General features: G+C 35.2%; 3 protein-coding genes across 5 annotated transcripts; all 3 read right to left on the reverse strand.

Annotated features, from left to right (window-relative positions):
• Positions 1-723: 723 nt before the first annotated feature.
• LOC9300180 (acid phosphatase 1) lies at positions 724-2,402 on the reverse strand. Its single transcript, XM_021027218.1, has 3 exons — positions 1,687-2,402; positions 1,321-1,530; positions 724-1,092 (listed from the first exon to the last, which is right to left on the reverse strand). Exons 1-3 carry the CDS (start codon positions 2,070-2,072, stop codon positions 915-917), a joined length of 774 nt encoding a protein of 257 aa, XP_020882877.1. The 5' UTR covers positions 2,073-2,402; the 3' UTR covers positions 724-914.
• Positions 2,403-3,393: 991 nt separating this feature from the next.
• On the reverse strand, positions 3,394-7,640 carry LOC9301923 (putative U-box domain-containing protein 53). Of its 2 annotated transcripts, XM_021027223.1 has the most exons (10): positions 7,302-7,640; positions 6,549-6,925; positions 6,340-6,464; positions 6,118-6,239; positions 5,840-6,030; positions 5,435-5,748; positions 5,251-5,349; positions 4,768-5,148; positions 3,905-4,672; positions 3,394-3,823 (listed from the first exon to the last, which is right to left on the reverse strand). In XM_021027223.1, the coding sequence occupies exons 2-10, from the start codon at positions 6,787-6,789 to the stop codon at positions 3,641-3,643; spliced, it is 2,424 nt and encodes an 807-aa protein (XP_020882882.1). In that variant the 5' UTR covers positions 6,790-6,925; positions 7,302-7,640; the 3' UTR covers positions 3,394-3,640. The 2 variants fall into 2 exon arrangements, with proteins under 2 accessions (XP_020882882.1, XP_020882885.1); XM_021027226.1 differs by lacking the exon at positions 7,302-7,640 and having other exon boundaries at positions 6,549-7,278.
• A 2,895-nt stretch (positions 7,641-10,535) lies between these two features.
• Positions 10,536-14,712, reverse strand: LOC9301924 (putative U-box domain-containing protein 53). Of its 2 annotated transcripts, none has more exons than XM_021027241.1 (10): positions 14,450-14,712; positions 13,631-13,980; positions 13,421-13,545; positions 13,202-13,323; positions 12,924-13,123; positions 12,522-12,844; positions 12,337-12,435; positions 11,852-12,232; positions 10,998-11,762; positions 10,536-10,912 (listed from the first exon to the last, which is right to left on the reverse strand). In XM_021027241.1, the coding sequence occupies exons 2-10, from the start codon at positions 13,869-13,871 to the stop codon at positions 10,730-10,732; spliced, it is 2,439 nt and encodes an 812-aa protein (XP_020882900.1). In that variant the 5' UTR covers positions 13,872-13,980; positions 14,450-14,712; the 3' UTR covers positions 10,536-10,729. The 2 variants fall into 2 exon arrangements, with proteins under 2 accessions (XP_020882900.1, XP_002865850.1); XM_002865804.2 differs by having other exon boundaries at positions 14,390-14,712.
• Positions 14,713-17,219: the final 2,507 nt, after the last annotated feature.

The raw sequence follows: 17,219 nt of genomic DNA on the forward strand, positions 1-17,219 counted from the left end.
GTTCCACGTGGAGACGACTCACGAAGGGGTGGTTTGCTTACACAATTCCAAGGAAGGTAGATGGGACAAGGTTATACCAATGATGGTTGATATTATGTCTTCATATTCATATTGCGAGATAAAAAATGTTTTGTTCTCTACTTGTCGCGGAGTGTTCAGATGGTATGATGCTGAGGTAAGAATGTGAAGAATATTGAACGGTTTGTTAGGACTACCTAGTATACCTGTGAATGCTTCTGTTAGAGCATCAGCAGTGGCACAAGCAGGTGGGTGTGAGTCTTGGGGTGTAAGTATTAAAAAAACGAAAAAATTGTCTCTCTCTTCACACCCGGGTGTAAGTTTACACTCGGATGTAACACTTTTTCTCTCTATCTCTCTCTTTCTTTCTCTTTCTCTTTTCTCTTTTGCTTTAAATTATAATACTAAAAAAATACTTACACCCACACAAACACATTTGCCACTGCTGATGGTCTTAGATTGGCTGATTATGGTGGAAAGATAGCGGTTTTGTGGGCTGAGGATTGCCCTTCTTGTGGGCCTGGTGGCAGAGATGAGAAGATGATTAGGTATGCCGTGATTGCGCTTAAAAGGCACATATTTTGTCAAATTTGGGGGAAAGTTGAGTGGTTTGATCATGTTCTTAAAGTCCCTAAACCATATGTTTTCGTGAAGGTTATTGCTGCTAGTTTGTGATGAATGTGTCGCTAAAGATGATCATGAATATATTGTAAAAAAAAGTTAAAACGAGTACTATACTTATCTACTCTGTATAAAACAGAGTATTCTCTGTTATTAGTACATTTAATAGCTTGACAAGTTACAAGCAAAGGCAATCGAACTTTAAAAACACTTTGATTGCTCTAGTAAGTATATACGATTTTCGAAACCTTTTATATGTCGTCAAATAAAGTTCTTCAGGGGATATAATACATTGGATTGGCGAGTTTGAAAGATCGTTGAGACATGGAGGTACCCAACAAATCACTCCATTGATCACCTGAATTGCCTCTAATCCTGTATCCATCTTTCACCATCTCATCTCTCTTCTCAGATTTGTATAGTGTCGCCATTTTGTGCTGTTCCTCTGGAGATCTGCACATCACACACACAAGGGCAAAGCAAAACGAATAAACAAAAGATTGCTATAATGCAAAGGATGTTCAAAACTGATGATTATATGCAGATAAAATTCTATATGATCCACCAGCATCAACCATTGCATAACGAACAAACTCATCGCATGACCTAGAAGCATCTATCTATACTTAAAACCTAAGAGCTACAACATCGTTTCTATGAGTAGGTCATGGTTGTTTATACCTGAGAATAAGCTTGTCCCAGTTCTGGAAACCAGCATTGATCAGGTTTTCAACAGTGACAAGCCTGTGGCTCTCTTTCCTCCCTGTAAGCAAGAAAACTTTGTATCCTAAATCTATCACTCTCTGGTAAAGCTTTAAGCTTGGTGCTATAGCTGGTGCCACTCCTTTCTCTACCCACTTATCAAACTCCGAATGATCAAAAAGCTCCAACCTGCAAAATCCCCAAACAGAATCAAGCAGTTTCTATAACCAATTGTCCTCTTTTATGAACTTGTCAAGCAAAAGAACCACATGAACACACAAACATACACAAACCAAATCAATTTTGAGATAAAAGTGTAAAAGGAAGAGAAATGCGAAAATGTACCCAAAGCCATGGTCAATGTAATATGGAAGATTGGATAAGAGAGTCTCATCGATATCGAAAATCCAAATATCTTTGCCATCGCCGGAGAATTCGACGCTGCTCGCAAAGATCAAAGCTTCTTCAGAAACTCTCTCCAAATCGGTGACGTAGCCTTTACCCATCACGTAATCCTTCACGTAATCGGCACACTCCACGGGAATTGTTTTCCACGGGGCGAGATTGTTCATCTCCGCCGCGAATCTCCAGGTCGTACAATGCAAATTGACATCTTCATCGGTAGCTTTTTTGTGTCGACTCTCGATTTCCGACGGGTACTCGAGAATCGAATCGGAAAACGCGGAGGCAAATAAGGAGATCACCACAAGGAAAATCACGTAAATCCTCATCGGAGAATCACCGGAAATCGAATCAATCGAAAAAAAAAACCAACTTTGGGATTTCTGAATTTCTGAGAATACACACAAATTGAGAAACTTGAATCAAAATTAGGGTTTTATATTCAGATGTTGAAGAGGGGGTTTATTTATATTCAGGAATCAGAACCTATTCGAAATCCAAATAAAAGGGAAAAAAAAAAAACGAAAGTTTCAAATTGGATTAATGGAATATCGTACGAAAGAAGAAAGCTTTGATTTTAATTTCAATGGAGGAATGAAAATAATCGGAGCAGTGCTGCTGGTTCCTTTTCCTTTAAAGCAGTGGAGGAGAATGTCAAAGACAGCAGTGGTCGGTGACGTGTAAGAAAAGAAAGCCTATTTTAAAATAATTATTTTTCACTAAATTAATAGTAAAAGAATCTGTTCGTTTCGGGTTCGGATCCGAATATCCGTTGATGTACGGTTGGGTCCACAACCGGGTCCTTTGATGACGTAATGTCATTTTCTTTTTAATTTCACCTGACGTAAAAATATTTCCAATAGTTTGGTTAATTTGGTTTAATGTCTAATTATTCGGCAATGTTAAGGCTGTTATGTGATTTGAGTTTTGTTATTCTTTAATTTATCATCAAGATCGATGTAAATATCTAATGATTATTGTATTCTGTTATTCAAGTTTAGATGTAGAGTTTAAGTTATTTCTAAAATGTCTATTTTCATTTTATGATCAGCAAATTTCTTAGAATCTGATTAATGAAGTCAACTTATGATTTTTAGTGACTATAAAAATTACAAAATTTCATAAACTATTATAAAATCTGAGTAAGATCGTTAATCAAAATTAACTTCAATAGTAATAATGGGAGCTAAACGGATACTTGCACGCACGCTAAGCTACGCCAACGCGTGGATACAGTTTTAATGGGCATAAGTTTTAAGTTTTTTTTTTTTTTTTTTCAGAAGTTTTAAGTTATTTAACCAATAACGTGTTTATAAGGGCTAAATTAATTATTGTTAATCCGTTTTATGATCAGAACTATCTCACGTTTGGAGAAAAAGTCAATAAACACTATTTAGCATGTTTTAAAATTTAAATATTTTCGTTGACACAAAATAAAATAAAAAAACACTTTAAACCTGATTAATTTATGTTTACTTCTCGGACAAGACAAAAGATATTCGACCTCGTTCAATCATTTTTTGTTGCTACAGATTTGAAGTTATTTAACAATTCTAATGTTCATTTCTAGTTTAGTTTTGTATCTAAAACTAGACGCATTTAATTAGAAGCTGTAATAAATGCAAAAACGAGATATTGAAGAATCTAATCAGATTTAGATCGAAATGGTTTATCAATCTGTTAATACCAAATTACATACTATACATTTCAACCGAATCCACAAAGTAAAGAATAAAATAAATCCATATGCAAGAAAAAGGTCATTCCAAATTCCAAAAGAACAAACAAACCAAAAGAAAAAGGCCGTAAGAACATCTCGCCGTTTCTCTAAACTGAAAAACGCTACGCAGTTTCAAAGAGTGGCATTAAAACATAGCGCTTTTTTTTTTTTTTTGCCTTACTGATTTCTTTTTCTCCATTCAACGATGGCTGCGTACAGAGTGTGATTGGGCAAAAGGCTCACGTTTTGTAAAGGCGACTCAGTCACCGGTGACGTCCGGTGGTTCTCCATCCACTCCTCTATGGCTCTCCGGTCATAAGTGTACCCATCAGCCGCAATACATGGCTCCTTCATCACATCCTGCAACATAACAACGTTCCTCTTTAAACTAACCTGACTTCTCTCGCAAGTAAAAAGATGACGTAGCAAACAAGTTATTACCTTAAGTAATGGGCAGATGAAATGGCTTGGAGGTTGACTTGGCGCTGTGGAAAGCGAGTTTCTTTCTTTATCAGCTACTTTCTTTAAGCTCTCCAATACTGGAAGAATCTGATCTTCCAAATCAGGCCTGTCTTTAGAACGGAGCTCTGTACACTGGAGTGCTAAACCAGCTAATTGCCTGGTTTCTTCGATTGGCCAGTTACCCGCTTTTTGATCAAGAATCTGTATTAGCTCGTCGTAGTCGTTGTTCTCCATGGCTGTTTCTACTGTATATGTCAGTGCCATAGCCTGTTGACCAGTGAGAAGCTGCAGAATGATCATTCCGAAAGCATAGACGTCTGATTTTGGAGATATCCTTCCGGTTCTCTGATATTCGGGATCGATATAGCATAACGTTCCCACGGGGCTTGTCTGTTTGTACATGGTGAATTTGGTTGACAATGGGTTGGCAGCTTGGATCATTGTGGAAAGACCAACATCTCCTACTTTGCTGACAAAGTTGTGATTAAGCAAGATGTTGGCGGGCTTAAGATCGCGGTGGATGATTGGTGTCGGTTTTGATTTGTGGAGGAAAACAAGTGCTGATGCCACTTCCCAAGCGATTCTGAACCGCACGAACCACGGGATTGGTTGACTATCGTTGACTTGGAACAGTCTATCTTCCAGGCTACCGTTTTCCATGTACTCATAGACTAGAGCGCCGTGCTCAGGACATGCTCCTAGAAGAAGAACCAAGTGCGGGTGCCTGATCTTGCTCAAGATTTCGAGCTAAGAGAGGTTAAATGGTGAATAAAATTGTCAGCTTTTTGAAGAAAACAGAGAAAACTTTCAAATAAGAATTCTTTTTTTTTTTTATTGTGTACCTCTTGATCGAATTGCTTGGATAGACTACTTTCAGCTGAATTCAAAACTTTGACAGCGGCGATTGTATGATGCAGATTGCATTTGTAAACATCCCCGTAAGCTCCCATTCCAATCTTTAAATCTTCAGAGAATGATGAAGTTGCGGTAATGATTTCTTCCCACGTGAACTCTTGGTATTGCAGCTTAGGAGCCACAAGGGAACTTTCTTCAAGCTTCTCCTTCTCTTTGGCTTCATGGGTTGCTTTCATCTCAGCTTCTCTTCTTTGTGCAGCTTCTCTCTCTTCCCTTCTCTTCTGCTCAAACTTCTCTGTTTCCTTTGCTGCTAACCCCTTCGTTTCGTGCTCCATAAGCGTTAGCTCTTCAAACTTAAGCTCATTTAGCTGAAACCATTGAAGGGGTAGTTTTATTAGACACACAAAGCAATAGCTACGAAGCTTCATCAAACACAAGTTATCCTTTTCTTGAGATTTTTTCAAGCCAACCTTGCGAGAAGCATCCAACGTTTCTACTTGAGCCACTGCATACATTTCATGAGCATGTCTAAGCTCAGCTCTCAACTTCGAAATTTCATTGAGCGTGTCCTGAAATCAATGAAAAAACATATCAATCCCAAATGCTTTCAATTCACTAGAGGTTAACAAACAATCTTATCGAAACTTAGTTTACCTGGTTGTCTGTGAAATAGTTTCCAAAGGGAGTAACATTTCCATATTCAAAGTTGCTAGACATGGAACTCATAGCGTCTTTTCTCTCATCGAAATCTCTAAACCGAGGATTCCAAGAAACACTACGCGATTTTTCAGGGCTACTTCTCTTGCTTGCTTCCTCTGCAGCATCCGAAGACCTCTTTCTAGTTTCATCTGACTCAGTAGAACTAGTTTCCGTAAGAACAGAAACCTCTCTTACTATTGTCGGGAGATTTTGCATTCTCTTCTTGGACAGAACATGAGGGTTAGATTTGAGTGCATTTGACATTAGATCTAAAGAATGTACAACAAAAAAAACCGAAGAAAAATTAGACTCATGAATCACACATCAGTTTTTGGTGAAAGATTGATGAAAGCTTCGAACCTGAGTTAGGTCCTGAACCTGAAGAACAGCTGGAATCTGTTCTCTCATAACCAGATTCTGAAGTGTCATTCCTCTCCGTGTCAGACGATAATTTATCTTTTGCAAGAATATGGACTCCTCCTTTTGAGACAACATAGACTGTGCATAAGTTTGACACACTTGCTGATATCGTCGCTGTAATATCATAATTCCTGGAAGTATTTTCAACACATATATTCATTCAGAAAACTCTGTGCAATAAGATAATGTAACCGAAAAGGTAATGTTTCATGCCATACCTCGAGGAGGCACTTTGAGATGCGCGTCCAATGACAAGATTGCTGATCAAATGCTGATTAACCTCTTTGGTTATCGCCACTGCAACACTATTTGATTCGAGCACTTGAAGTTCCACTGCAACCTTTGTCAAAGAAGATTCAAAAACGAGTTTCATCGATATTTAGCTATAACATATCTGATAAAGGAAGACCAAGAAAGACAAAAAAAAGTAATATAAAAACCTTTTTCCGCTGGCACATTTTCTTGAAAGGTTTAAGAAGAGTTTCTTTTGTCTCCTGCATCACTTTTTGTCTATAAGCAGTTGCCACATCCTCTAGTTCCTCGGATATAGAGACTATGTTTCCCGCTTAGGAAGGAAACAGAAACCGGTATCAGGATCTTAAGTAGTCACACGAAGTCTCAGGTAGAGAAGAAAATCTTTGGAACTTACAAGCTGTGGGTAGAGTAGTAATTTTTGGATGGATGTGAATCAGCTTGAAAGTGACATTTTTGTCAGAACCAAACTTGTTGAGCGCCCACTTCAGTACATTCTTGCTTTTATCGCTCCCACTAATAGCTATCGCAATGTTTAGCGGTTGAGAAGGAGACGCAAGATCAGAGCTAGCCCTCTTAGGAAGCTGGGCACGCGCCGGCTTTGGATCCAGATATGAGTTTTTGAAAAAAGAGTCCATTTATTCTCAAGAAAGTCAAAGCACCCGCTTGTGGAGCCTCTAAAATGTCAGGGCCAGCTCTACGCAAGATGGTCAGCAACGGTTCTACTCATCCCCTATCTTTCTTCCAACCAGATGAGACAGTAGCAATCTCAAGCTGTGTCTCAAAATCCATTTGGAGATAAATCATTCAACAACATCACAAATTGAAATGAAGATCCTTGAGCCAAGGAACAATAAACAAATTGATATCAAACAGAGAATGCATCGATCAAGAGATGCTTTGATACTCAAAAATTCAAAATCTAGACATAACAATCCCACATTCCAAAGTCAATTTAGATATAGACAGCTAGACAATGCAATTGGAGAGGAATATTGCAATTCAGAATAATTTTTTAGAACCTAAATTTTAAGATTCAAGCACATAAAGTTTTGAACTTAAGCAGAAAAAAAGCTTGGAAACAAAACCCATCAAGCCAAGCATGATTACAATCTCTAATAAACAAGAAAAATTCAAAAATATGACCTACCTGATAAATAAAAGGATGCAACTTTAAGCTGTGTCAGAAGGAAAAAAGGTATTTTTCTCACTTTGACATCTTGAAGCGAAGGAATCTCTTATTCTCACACAGAGACATTGATGGAAGAAACACAAAGAAGAGCCAAAGACCCAAGTTCGTGGCTTCGTGCTCCCAGTTTCAGAGACAGACAATTCCTTTTGAATAACCACAGAATCTTATGGAGCTTCTTATATTAATAGTACTATAAAAATATAAAATTGAGATAACTTGGTCATGCATGACTCATGATCATTGTTGAAGATTCTTTCACTCTTGTTATTTACTACTCTCTTGCTCACTCAAGAATTTTCTTCATTACAAAGAAGAGGGTCTTAAATTATTTATCATTCTTTTGAAAGTTTCTGCGCCATTCCTATCTTATGAAGGGGCTAATATTTTTTAGATTTGAAAATTGTCTGTTTTGGAAACTTTTTTTTTTTTCTTTTCTGCACAGCTGGAACTACTTTTTCAAAATTATGAATATTATTATTAATTCATCGAACATTTATATTTGAAAATGAAATATTTATTGTTCTTACTTCAAAAAAGAAAAAAAAAAAAAAGATGTTGCATCACATCATGGACAAGATGTTATTCACTTTATATGATAAGCATTTTCAATTGCTAGGGAGAAATTTTCTTTAAACGACATGTACTTATCAATGGTGAAATATTTGCAATAAGTACTTCAATAATGTGACTTATCAATTATTTTTTTCATTAAAAAAAAAAAGGAGTAACTGATTGGAAATGTGTATATGTTTATATTCAAATATGACAACATTATATATTTCCTTGAGTACTTGTTTTTCTTTCTGTCACTTCTTTGAATACATTTGTTGGTATTGTTAATTGTCTCATTTTACTTAAAATGTGGGTGATAAAATACACGCACAAAAAAAAATATAGATGAGACTCATGCTCAAAATTGAGACAATAAGTTGTCAAATATATTGTCTTTTTTTTTTTCGTTAATAGGATTTCATTGATAAGATTCAGGTTGAAATATAATGAGCCGACATGGGTAGCAATCCTTCCAGAGACATAAGCCGGCGAGTACAATAACACTCCCAGAGATAAAGAACAAACAAAATAAACAAAGGGGAAAAAAAACCAAACAAACTAAACACTACATCCATCAATACTTCTTGGATCAATCTAGAAACCCAAAAAAAAAAGACATACAAAACATAAACCTTTGAAAATTAAAACAAATCTGAGACTAAGAAAACACACAAACGGATTACAATACAGGAATCTCATTTACCATAAACTAGAACTGAATGGAAGTGTCGTGTCCTCTTTATATTGTCAAACATATAAAGAGGATTACAATACAAGAATCTCAAATATATGTCTCATTTTACACTTTTGTTATATTATATTTGCATTACTAGAATATAATGAGATACACAAAATTCCAATTTCACTTGATTTTTAGGGTCAGTTGCTCGCATGATCTATCTTGTCCTCCCCTCTTTTTGTCTTCCTTATAATAAGGGGTATGTAACAATGTGTGTCTATTTTATTATTTTTCTTTTCTTTTAACCAATCCTTTTTTTGTCAACAACATAATCCATTGAATACTTTTAATAAAGTGATTATTTACATAAATGAAGAGTCGAGAAAATGCACTTAGACATGAAAGAGGGAAAGAGAGAAGCCGAAACATATGCAATGTCAACGTTGCTCCGTTTCATAAACTATGAATTTGTTTTGTAGGTACATCAAGTATGATTCATTATATCCCATATAAAAAATATATATAAGTAGGGTCGGCTTTGACCTAAAACCTAATAAACAAAGGCTTTAGGCGCCAAAATATATATAACATTAGAATTTAACCCGCGGTATACCGCGGGGTTATATTTAAAAAAAATATATAAGATTAACTGAAGATTTTTTTTTTTGGTAGGGTGGGGGAGAGACAAAGTCTCCCCTTTCTATTAGTGCAAAAAATTAAAATTATATCCGCACATTTCGTGCCCTCGTCGACCCGCTAGCATCCTCTAAACAAATCGAGGCTACACAATCCGGTCTAGAGTCTAACATATGAAACCCAAAAAGTAGAGAAAAAGCATAGTTCGCTAACCCGTCGGCAAGACGGTTAGCTTTCCTATAAACGTGAGAAATTCGGACTATCCAGTCCTTTGACAGAAAGTCATAGCACAGTTAACTGAAGATATATCATATTAATTTGTATTTTTAAATGTAGATATCTATCTATCAATTTTTGAGTATAGATACGAAATCATATATATTTTTTTAAGTAACGATGTATGGTGGATTGAATATTTTACTCTGCAGTATACCGTGGGTCAGTTTTTGTATAACTAAAAATTTTAAATTTAGGTAGGATTTGTTTTGTTAATATTGTTTCTTTTTTTGTGTTTAAGATTGAATAATTGTATTTTGATTGTTAATTTTAGGATTTCATCCGTGATATACCGTTTTCTATTAATATCGACCCAAACCCGTCATCCCATATAAATCCGTCTATAGTACCTCGTTAGCTAAATTATTAGTGTTATAAAATCTAAGAAAATAAATTATTATTGTTATAAAATCTATAATTTTAGGATCTCACATGTGGTATACCGTTCTTTGACCGATTTTAAATTTATACTACTAATATATATTTTAAATTTATTATATAAAGTATATGATTTCAAGTTTTTGTGTTTTTTTTAATTTAAATAAAGCAACAGCTTAAATGATGATAGATATAATTCTTTTTCCTGTATGTGTATATGATTTTTCTATGTGAATATTTTGATTATTTTAAATTAGTATTTTTATTGCTATCCAAAATGTTAATATAAATATTTGTTATAAATGTTTGTTGAAAATATAGTGTAGAGATTTTTAGAAACAAATTAGGCAAAATATTGTTTGGTTAATATCTTTTATTTAAATTTTGTAAAAGTAATAATAAATGCCAATGGCATGGACTCGTAAATACTTAGCAACTCTAGGATTTATTTGTTAAGTATACTCCAAAAATGTATATATAGATTTTGAGGGCATCAAATTAAGAAAGTCATTTGTAGCACATGACTTTTCTGGGTTTTATCCTTTCTTATAACACGGGTTCAAGCCTCCCGAACAATGTTTTTCTATATTTTTAATATTTTATGGGCAGAAAACAAAATTTGGTTTTAGGCAGTCCATATTATTAGGCCAGCCCTAATATATACTAATGTATGCATACACCAAAAAAATATATATTCATCATCACTGGTTCGAATCCAACAAACCATTTTTTTATTATTTTTTATTTTAAATCCAAACAAACTTATACTAACATAACTTCGAGGTTCGAGCCCAACTCCTTCTAACCTGAACTTGTTTGTGGAATTGATAATATTAAAACAGAGCGCTCTCTTTTTTGTTTTGCCTTACTGATTTCTATTTCTCCATTCAACGATGGCTGCGTAAAGGGTGTGATTGGGCAAAAGGTTCACGTTTTGTAACGGCGAATCAGTCACCGGCGACGTCCGGTGGTTCTCCATCCACTCCTCTATGGCTCTCCGGTCATACGTGTACCCATCAGCCGCAATACATGGCTCCTTCATCACATCCTACAATATAACAACATCCTTCTTTAAACTAACCTGACTTCTCTTGCAAGTAAACAGATAGATAACGTAGCAAACAAGTTATTACCTTAAGTAATGGGCAGATGAAATGACTTGGAGGTTGACTTGGCGCAGCGGAAAGCGAGTTTCTTGCTTTGTCAGCTACTTTCTTCAAGCTCTCCAATACTGGAAGAATCTGATCTTCCAAATCAGGCCTGTCTTTAGCACGGAGCTCTGTACAATAGAGCGCTAAAGCGGCTAATTGGCGGGTTTCTTCTATTGGCCAATTACCCGCTTTTTTATCAAGAATCTGTATTAGCTCATCGTCATTGTTGTTCTCCATGGCTATTTCTACTGTATATGTCAGTGCCATAGCCGGTTGAGCGGTGAGAAGCTGCAGAATGATCATTCCTAAAGCATAAACGTCTGATTTTGGAGATATCCTTCCGGTTCGTTGATATTCAGGATCGATATAGCATAACGTTCCCACGGGACTTGTCTGTTTGTACATTGTGAATTTGGTTAACAATGGATCGACTTGGATCATTGTGGAGAGACCAACATCTCCTACTTTGCTGACAAAGTTGTGGTCAAGCAAGATGTTCGCGGGTTTCAGATCGCGGTGGATGATTGGTGTCGGTTTTGATTTGTGGAGGAAAACAAGCGCTGATGCGACTTCCCAAATGATTCTGAATCGCACAAACCACGGGATTGGTTCACTATTGTTGACTTGGAATAGTCTATCTTCCAAGCTACCGTTTTCCATGTACTCATAGACTAGAGCGCCGCGTTCAGGACATGCTCCTAGAAGGAGAACCAAGTGTGGGTGCCTGATCTTGCTCAAGATTTCGAGCTAAGAGAGATAAACGGCGAATGAAAATGTCAGCTTAAGAAAAAAAGAAAGAAAACTTTCAAACAAGAAAAACTTTTTATTGGGGGTACCTCTTGATCGAATTGCTTGGATAGACTACTTTCAGCGGAATGCAAGACTTTGACAGCGGCAATTGTATGATGCAGATTGCATTTGTAAACATCCCCGTAAGCTCCCATTCCGATCTTTAGATCTTCAGAGAAAGATGAAGTTGCGGTGATGATTTCTTCCCAAGTGAACTCTTGGTATTGCAGCTTAGGAGCCACTAGGGAAATTTCTTCAAGCTTCTCCTTCTCTTTGGCTTCACAGGCTGCTTTTATCTCGGCTTCTCTTCTTTGTTCAGTGTCTCTCTCTTCCCGTAACTTCTTCTCAAACGTCTGTGTTTCCTTTTCTGCTAACCCCTTCATTTCGTGCTCCTTTAGCGTTAGCTCTTCAAACTTAAGCTCGTTTAGCTGAAACCATTAAGGGGGCAGGTTTATTAGACACACAAACCAATAGCATAGAAGCTTCATCAAATACAAGTTATCCTAATTTTAGTGAGATTCTTCATGCAGACCTTGCGAGAAGCATCCAACGTTTCTACTTGAGCCACTGCATACATTTCTTGAGCGTGTCTAAGCTCAGCTCTCAACTTCGAAATTTCATTGAGCGTGTCCTGAAATCAATGAAAAAACATATTAATCCCCAATGCTTTCGATTTCACTAGTGGTTTACGAACAATCTTATTGAAAATTACTTTACCTGGTTGTCTGTGAAATAATCTCCACCTTGAGTAACATTTCCGTATTCATGGTTGCTATACATAGACATAGAACTCATAGCGTCTTTTCTCTCATCAAAATCTCTAAACTGATGATTCCAAGAAACACTACGCGAAGTTTCAGGGCTACCTCTCTTGCTTACTTCTTCGGCAACATCCGAAGACATACTTCTAGTTTCATCTGACTCAGCAGAACTAGTTTCATCAATAGGAACAGAAACCCCTCTTATTATTGTCGGGAGATGTTGCAATCTCTTCTTGGACAGAGCATGAGGGTTAGATTTGAGTGCGTTTGACATTACATCTAAAGAATGCACAAAACAAAACCGAAGAAACATTAGACTCATGAATCAAATATCAGTTTCTAGTATGAAGCTCCGAACCTGAGTTTGGTCCTGAACCAGAAGACCAGCTGGAGGAATCAGTTTTCTCATTACCAGAATCTCTTAGAGTTTCATTCCTCTCGGTGTCTGATGATAATTTATCTTTTGAAAGAATATATACTCCTTTTGAGACGACATAAACTGTGCATAAGTTTGACACATAGGCTGATATCTTTGCAGTAATATCATGATACCTGGAACTGTTTCAACCATAGTTCATTGAGAAAACTCTGTGCAATCAGATAATTTAACCGAAAAGATAATGTTTCAAGCCATACCTCGAGAAGGCACCATGCGATGAACGTCCAATGACAAGGTTGCTGATCAAATGCTCATTAACCTCTCTCGTTATCGCTACTGCAACACTATTTGATTCGAGGACTTGAAGTTCCACTGCAACCTTTTTAAAGAAGATTCAAAACGAGTTTCATCGATCTTTTAGCTATAAGATATCTGACAAAAAAAGACCAAGAAAGACCGGAAAAAAATAGAAAAACCTTTTTCCGCTCGCACATTTTCTTGAAAGGTTTAAGAAGAGTTTCTTTTGTCTCCTGCATCACGTTTTGTCTATAAGTAGCCGCCACATCCTCTGGTGCCTCGGAGATAGAGACTGTGTTTCCCGCTTAGGAAAGAAACAGAAACCGGTATTCAGGCTCTTAAGTAGTCACATAAAGTCTCAGGCAGAGAAGAAAATCTATGGAACTTACAAGGTGTAGGTACAGAAGTAAGCTTTGGATGAATGTGAATCAGCTTGAAAATGACATTTTCTTCAGAACCAAACTTTTTGAGCGCCCACTTAACTACATTCTTGCTTTTACTGCTCCCACTAATAGCTATCGCAATGGTCAGCGGTTGAGAAGGAGACGCAAGATCAGAGCTAGCCCTCTTAGGAAGCTGGGCACGCACCTGCTTCGGGTCTAGATATGAGTTTTTGAAATAAGAGTCCATTTATTCTCAGAAAGTCCATGCACCGGCTTGTGGAGCTCTACGCAAGATGGTCTGCAACGGTTCTGCTCATCGCTTAATCTTTCTTCCAACCAGATGAGACACTAGCAATCTGTGTATCAAAGCCCATTTGGAGATAAGTCATTCAACAACACCACAATTGAAATGAAGATCCTTGAGCCAAACCAAACCAAAGGCAAGACAAATGATTAATTGCTGAATATAAGAATGTAAGCTTTTGACAAGATCCTAATTTCAAACAGAGTGCATCGATGCTTAGATATTCATAATCAATGTTCTCAAAATTCAAATCTGGACGCATTCCAAAGTCAATTTAGATATAGACAGCTAGACAATGCAATTGGAGAGGAATTTTGCAAATCAGAACCTGGATTTTAAGATTTAAGCACATAAAGTTTTGAACTTTAGCAGAAAAAAAAAGCTTGGAAACAAGAAACCCATCAAGCCAAGCATGATCACAATCTCTAATACACAAGAAAAAATTCAAAAATTTGACCTACCTGATAATAAAAGGATGCAACTTTTAAGCTGTGACAGAAGAAAAAAGGTATCTTTCTCACTTTGACATCTTGAAGCGAAGGAATCTCCTATTCTCACACAGAGACATTGATGGAAGAAACACAAAGAAGAGCCAAAGACCCAAGTTCGTGGCTTCGTGCTCCCAATTTCAGAGCCACAGAGTCTTATGGAGCTTCTTAAATTAATAGTACTACAAAAAAAATATTAAGATAACTTGGTCATGCATCATGACTCATGACTCATGATCATTGTTATTTACTAATCTCTCTTGCTCACGCAATGATTTTCTTCATTATCATTCAGTGCTACAAAGAAGAGGGTCTTAAATTTCTTTCTTTTTTTTTCTCACACGTATTTGTTTTGAAAGTTTATGCACAATTTGCTAATTAGTATTTTAAAGATTTGAAAAATGTGTATTTGTTTTTCCTGCAGTCTAACCTTTTCAAAATGTGAAGATATATCAGTCCACTGAAAGTTAAAATTTTAAAAATAAATATATACTGTTCTTACTTAAAAAAAAAAAAAAAAAAATAGAAATCAAATATCATGACCTGCTGTTAATTATGATAAGCATTTTCAGGATTGCTAGGGAGAAATTTTTTTAAGAACAACATGACTTATCAATGGTGAAATATCTCCATATATGCACATCAATAATGTGACTTATATCAATTACACCCTCCATATCACTTTAATTTAAGTGATGCTTTTAAAGATTATTTTGGTTTTATTTTAAGTGATGTTTTTAATTTTCTATGTAAAAATTAAATGTATTTAATATTTTATGACCAATTATATTTTACAGTATATTTTTTTTATTAGATGAATTAGTTATAGTTAATAATATTTTTATGTAAAAGATGTTAATTAAATAAGATTTTTGTGATTTTTAATGAGATTTTTGTGATTTCTTAATTTATATGCAAAAACCATAAACATCACTTACAATGGAACAAAGGGAGTTCCTACCAAAAAAAAAAATGGAACAAAGGGAGTATATGATACATTACTTTTTTGTTTGAATGTGTAATTGCTTGATCCAAAAATAAACATATGTACAAAGAGTACAAAGGATATATGACAACATTATATCCTTGAGTACTTGTTTTTTTGTCACTTATTTGAATATATTAGTTGGTATTGTTAATCGTCTCATGTTACTTAAAATGTGGGTGATCAAATACACAGCACAAACAAATAATATATGAGAGCATGCTCATGTGTTTACAGTTTAAACTAATACATTCCTTACATCAATATTAACTAATATATTTTTTTTTATTATGTGGTCTTATAGTTATCCGTTTCTATTGGAATATTGTTATTCTTTAATATATTTGGTAACCAATTAAAAATATATACCGTCAAGTCCAAAAAAAATATATGAATTAAAAATATATGTACCGTCAAGTCCAAAAGAAAAAAGAAAAAAAAAAAGAGAGACAATCTAAATTTTGGGAAGACTAGTTGCATGCTTAATGCAACAACAAACAATAGACCGCCTTCATACTTTGGTAAGGTCAATATGAAATCATGAATCACGTTCCCAAAATATCATATCCAACATGTCAGAGAGGTGTGGTGGTCTAGTGGTAAGAAAATGTTGATTTTCTCGTGTCTCGGGTTCAATCCCCTTTTACTATAGAAGGATATTCTTTAAATTGGAATATTTAAAAGCTGACATCGAATACTGAGAGAGATTATAGGCTTAGAATTCCCAATGGTTTAATAAAAAACCCAATACACCTTAAAAATTAATTTTTTAATTGTTTATTTGCCCTTGGTTGCTCCCATGATCTATATTGTCCTCACATCTTTTTGTCTCCCGATCCTTATAATATGGGTATGTGACAATATGTCATTTTTTTTTTCTTCTATTTTTACCAATCCGTTTGTTGTCAACAAAGCAACACAATCCAACAATCCAATGAATACTACTAACTAATATACTATGAAAGTGACATATTAATAAAGTGTTCATTTAAATAAATGAAGAAGAGTCGAGAAAATGCACTTATACATATTTTTTGGTAAAATAAAAAAAATAAAAAATATGTATAAGTGCACTTATACATATAAGAGGGAAATAAAGAAGCCGAAACATATATATGCAATGTCAACGTCGCTCCGCTTCACAAACTATGAAATTTTTTATGCAGGTTATACATCAAGTATGATTCATTATATGGTTAATTATATATATCCTAAATAAAATTATATTGATAAAATATAATAAATATAACTAATGTATATTGCCATGCATCAAAAAAGCAAAAAAATATAATCATCATCACTTATGTTAAATTAGTCATGGTTCGAATCCAACAACATAACCTCGAGATTCTATTGGGAGATCGATGAGATCGACCCAAACCGAATCGAGATCAACGGAGATACGAACCGAAATCGAGATAAGATTATGGAAAGATATATCGGAGTTTAAGAAATTTAGCATTATCTCTAAATATATTATTTACATTTAAGCTTATCATAATTTAATAAACTTAGATTTATTTTAACTCTAAATGTACCTTGTATTTTATTCATATGAGAGTCTAATATACTTTTTTCTAAACACTTTTGTGTTCTTTACTCTCATCAATTTATCATATTCGAGCCCAACTCCTTCTTCTAACCTGAACTTGTTTGTGGAATTGATATTTATGGGTTTAAATTAGATTAATTCATTTGGGTCAGGTTTATTTTCTTTTAAAAGCAGGTTGGACTTTAACTTTCTTTTATATAAAGTTTAACGAAAAATATAAATCATCCACTGCACAACATATACAATGAGATCATAGTGCAAAATTG

This window comes from Arabidopsis lyrata, assembly GCF_000004255.2.
Source record: "Arabidopsis lyrata subsp. lyrata unplaced genomic scaffold ARALYscaffold_8, whole genome shotgun sequence".
Lineage (NCBI taxonomy): Eukaryota > Viridiplantae > Streptophyta > Magnoliopsida > Brassicales > Brassicaceae > Arabidopsis > Arabidopsis lyrata.

What these genes read in the sequence shown, in the direction of transcription:
- LOC9300180 (XM_021027218.1), bottom strand. Translation starts at nt 2,072, where the DNA reads ATGAGGATTTACGTGATTTTCCTTGTGGTGATCTCCTTATTTGCCTCC. An exon ending in TACATTGACCATGGCTTTGG is followed by an intron (nt 1,531 to 1,686) that starts GTACATTTTCGC and finishes GGGATTTTGCAG; the next exon opens with GTTGGAGCTTTTTGATCATT. An exon ending in TGGGACAAGCTTATTCTCAG is followed by an intron (nt 1,093 to 1,320) that starts GTATAAACAACC and finishes TGTGATGTGCAG; the next exon opens with ATCTCCAGAGGAACAGCACA.
- LOC9301923 (XM_021027223.1), bottom strand. Translation starts at nt 6,789, where the DNA reads ATGGACTCTTTTTTCAAAAACTCATATCTGGATCCAAAGCCGGCGCGT. An exon ending in ACTATTTCACAGACAACCAG is followed by an intron (nt 5,350 to 5,434) that starts GTAAACTAAGTT and finishes CATTGATTTCAG; the next exon opens with GACACGCTCAATGAAATTTC. An exon ending in CCAAGCAATTCGATCAAGAG is followed by an intron (nt 4,673 to 4,767) that starts GTACACAATAAA and finishes AACCTCTCTTAG; the next exon opens with CTCGAAATCTTGAGCAAGAT.
- LOC9301924 (XM_021027241.1), bottom strand. Translation starts at nt 13,871, where the DNA reads ATGGACTCTTATTTCAAAAACTCATATCTAGACCCGAAGCAGGTGCGT. An exon ending in TCGCATGGTGCCTTCTCGAG is followed by an intron (nt 13,124 to 13,201) that starts GTATGGCTTGAA and finishes TGGTTGAAACAG; the next exon opens with TTCCAGGTATCATGATATTA. An exon ending in CCAAGCAATTCGATCAAGAG is followed by an intron (nt 11,763 to 11,851) that starts GTACCCCCAATA and finishes TATCTCTCTTAG; the next exon opens with CTCGAAATCTTGAGCAAGAT.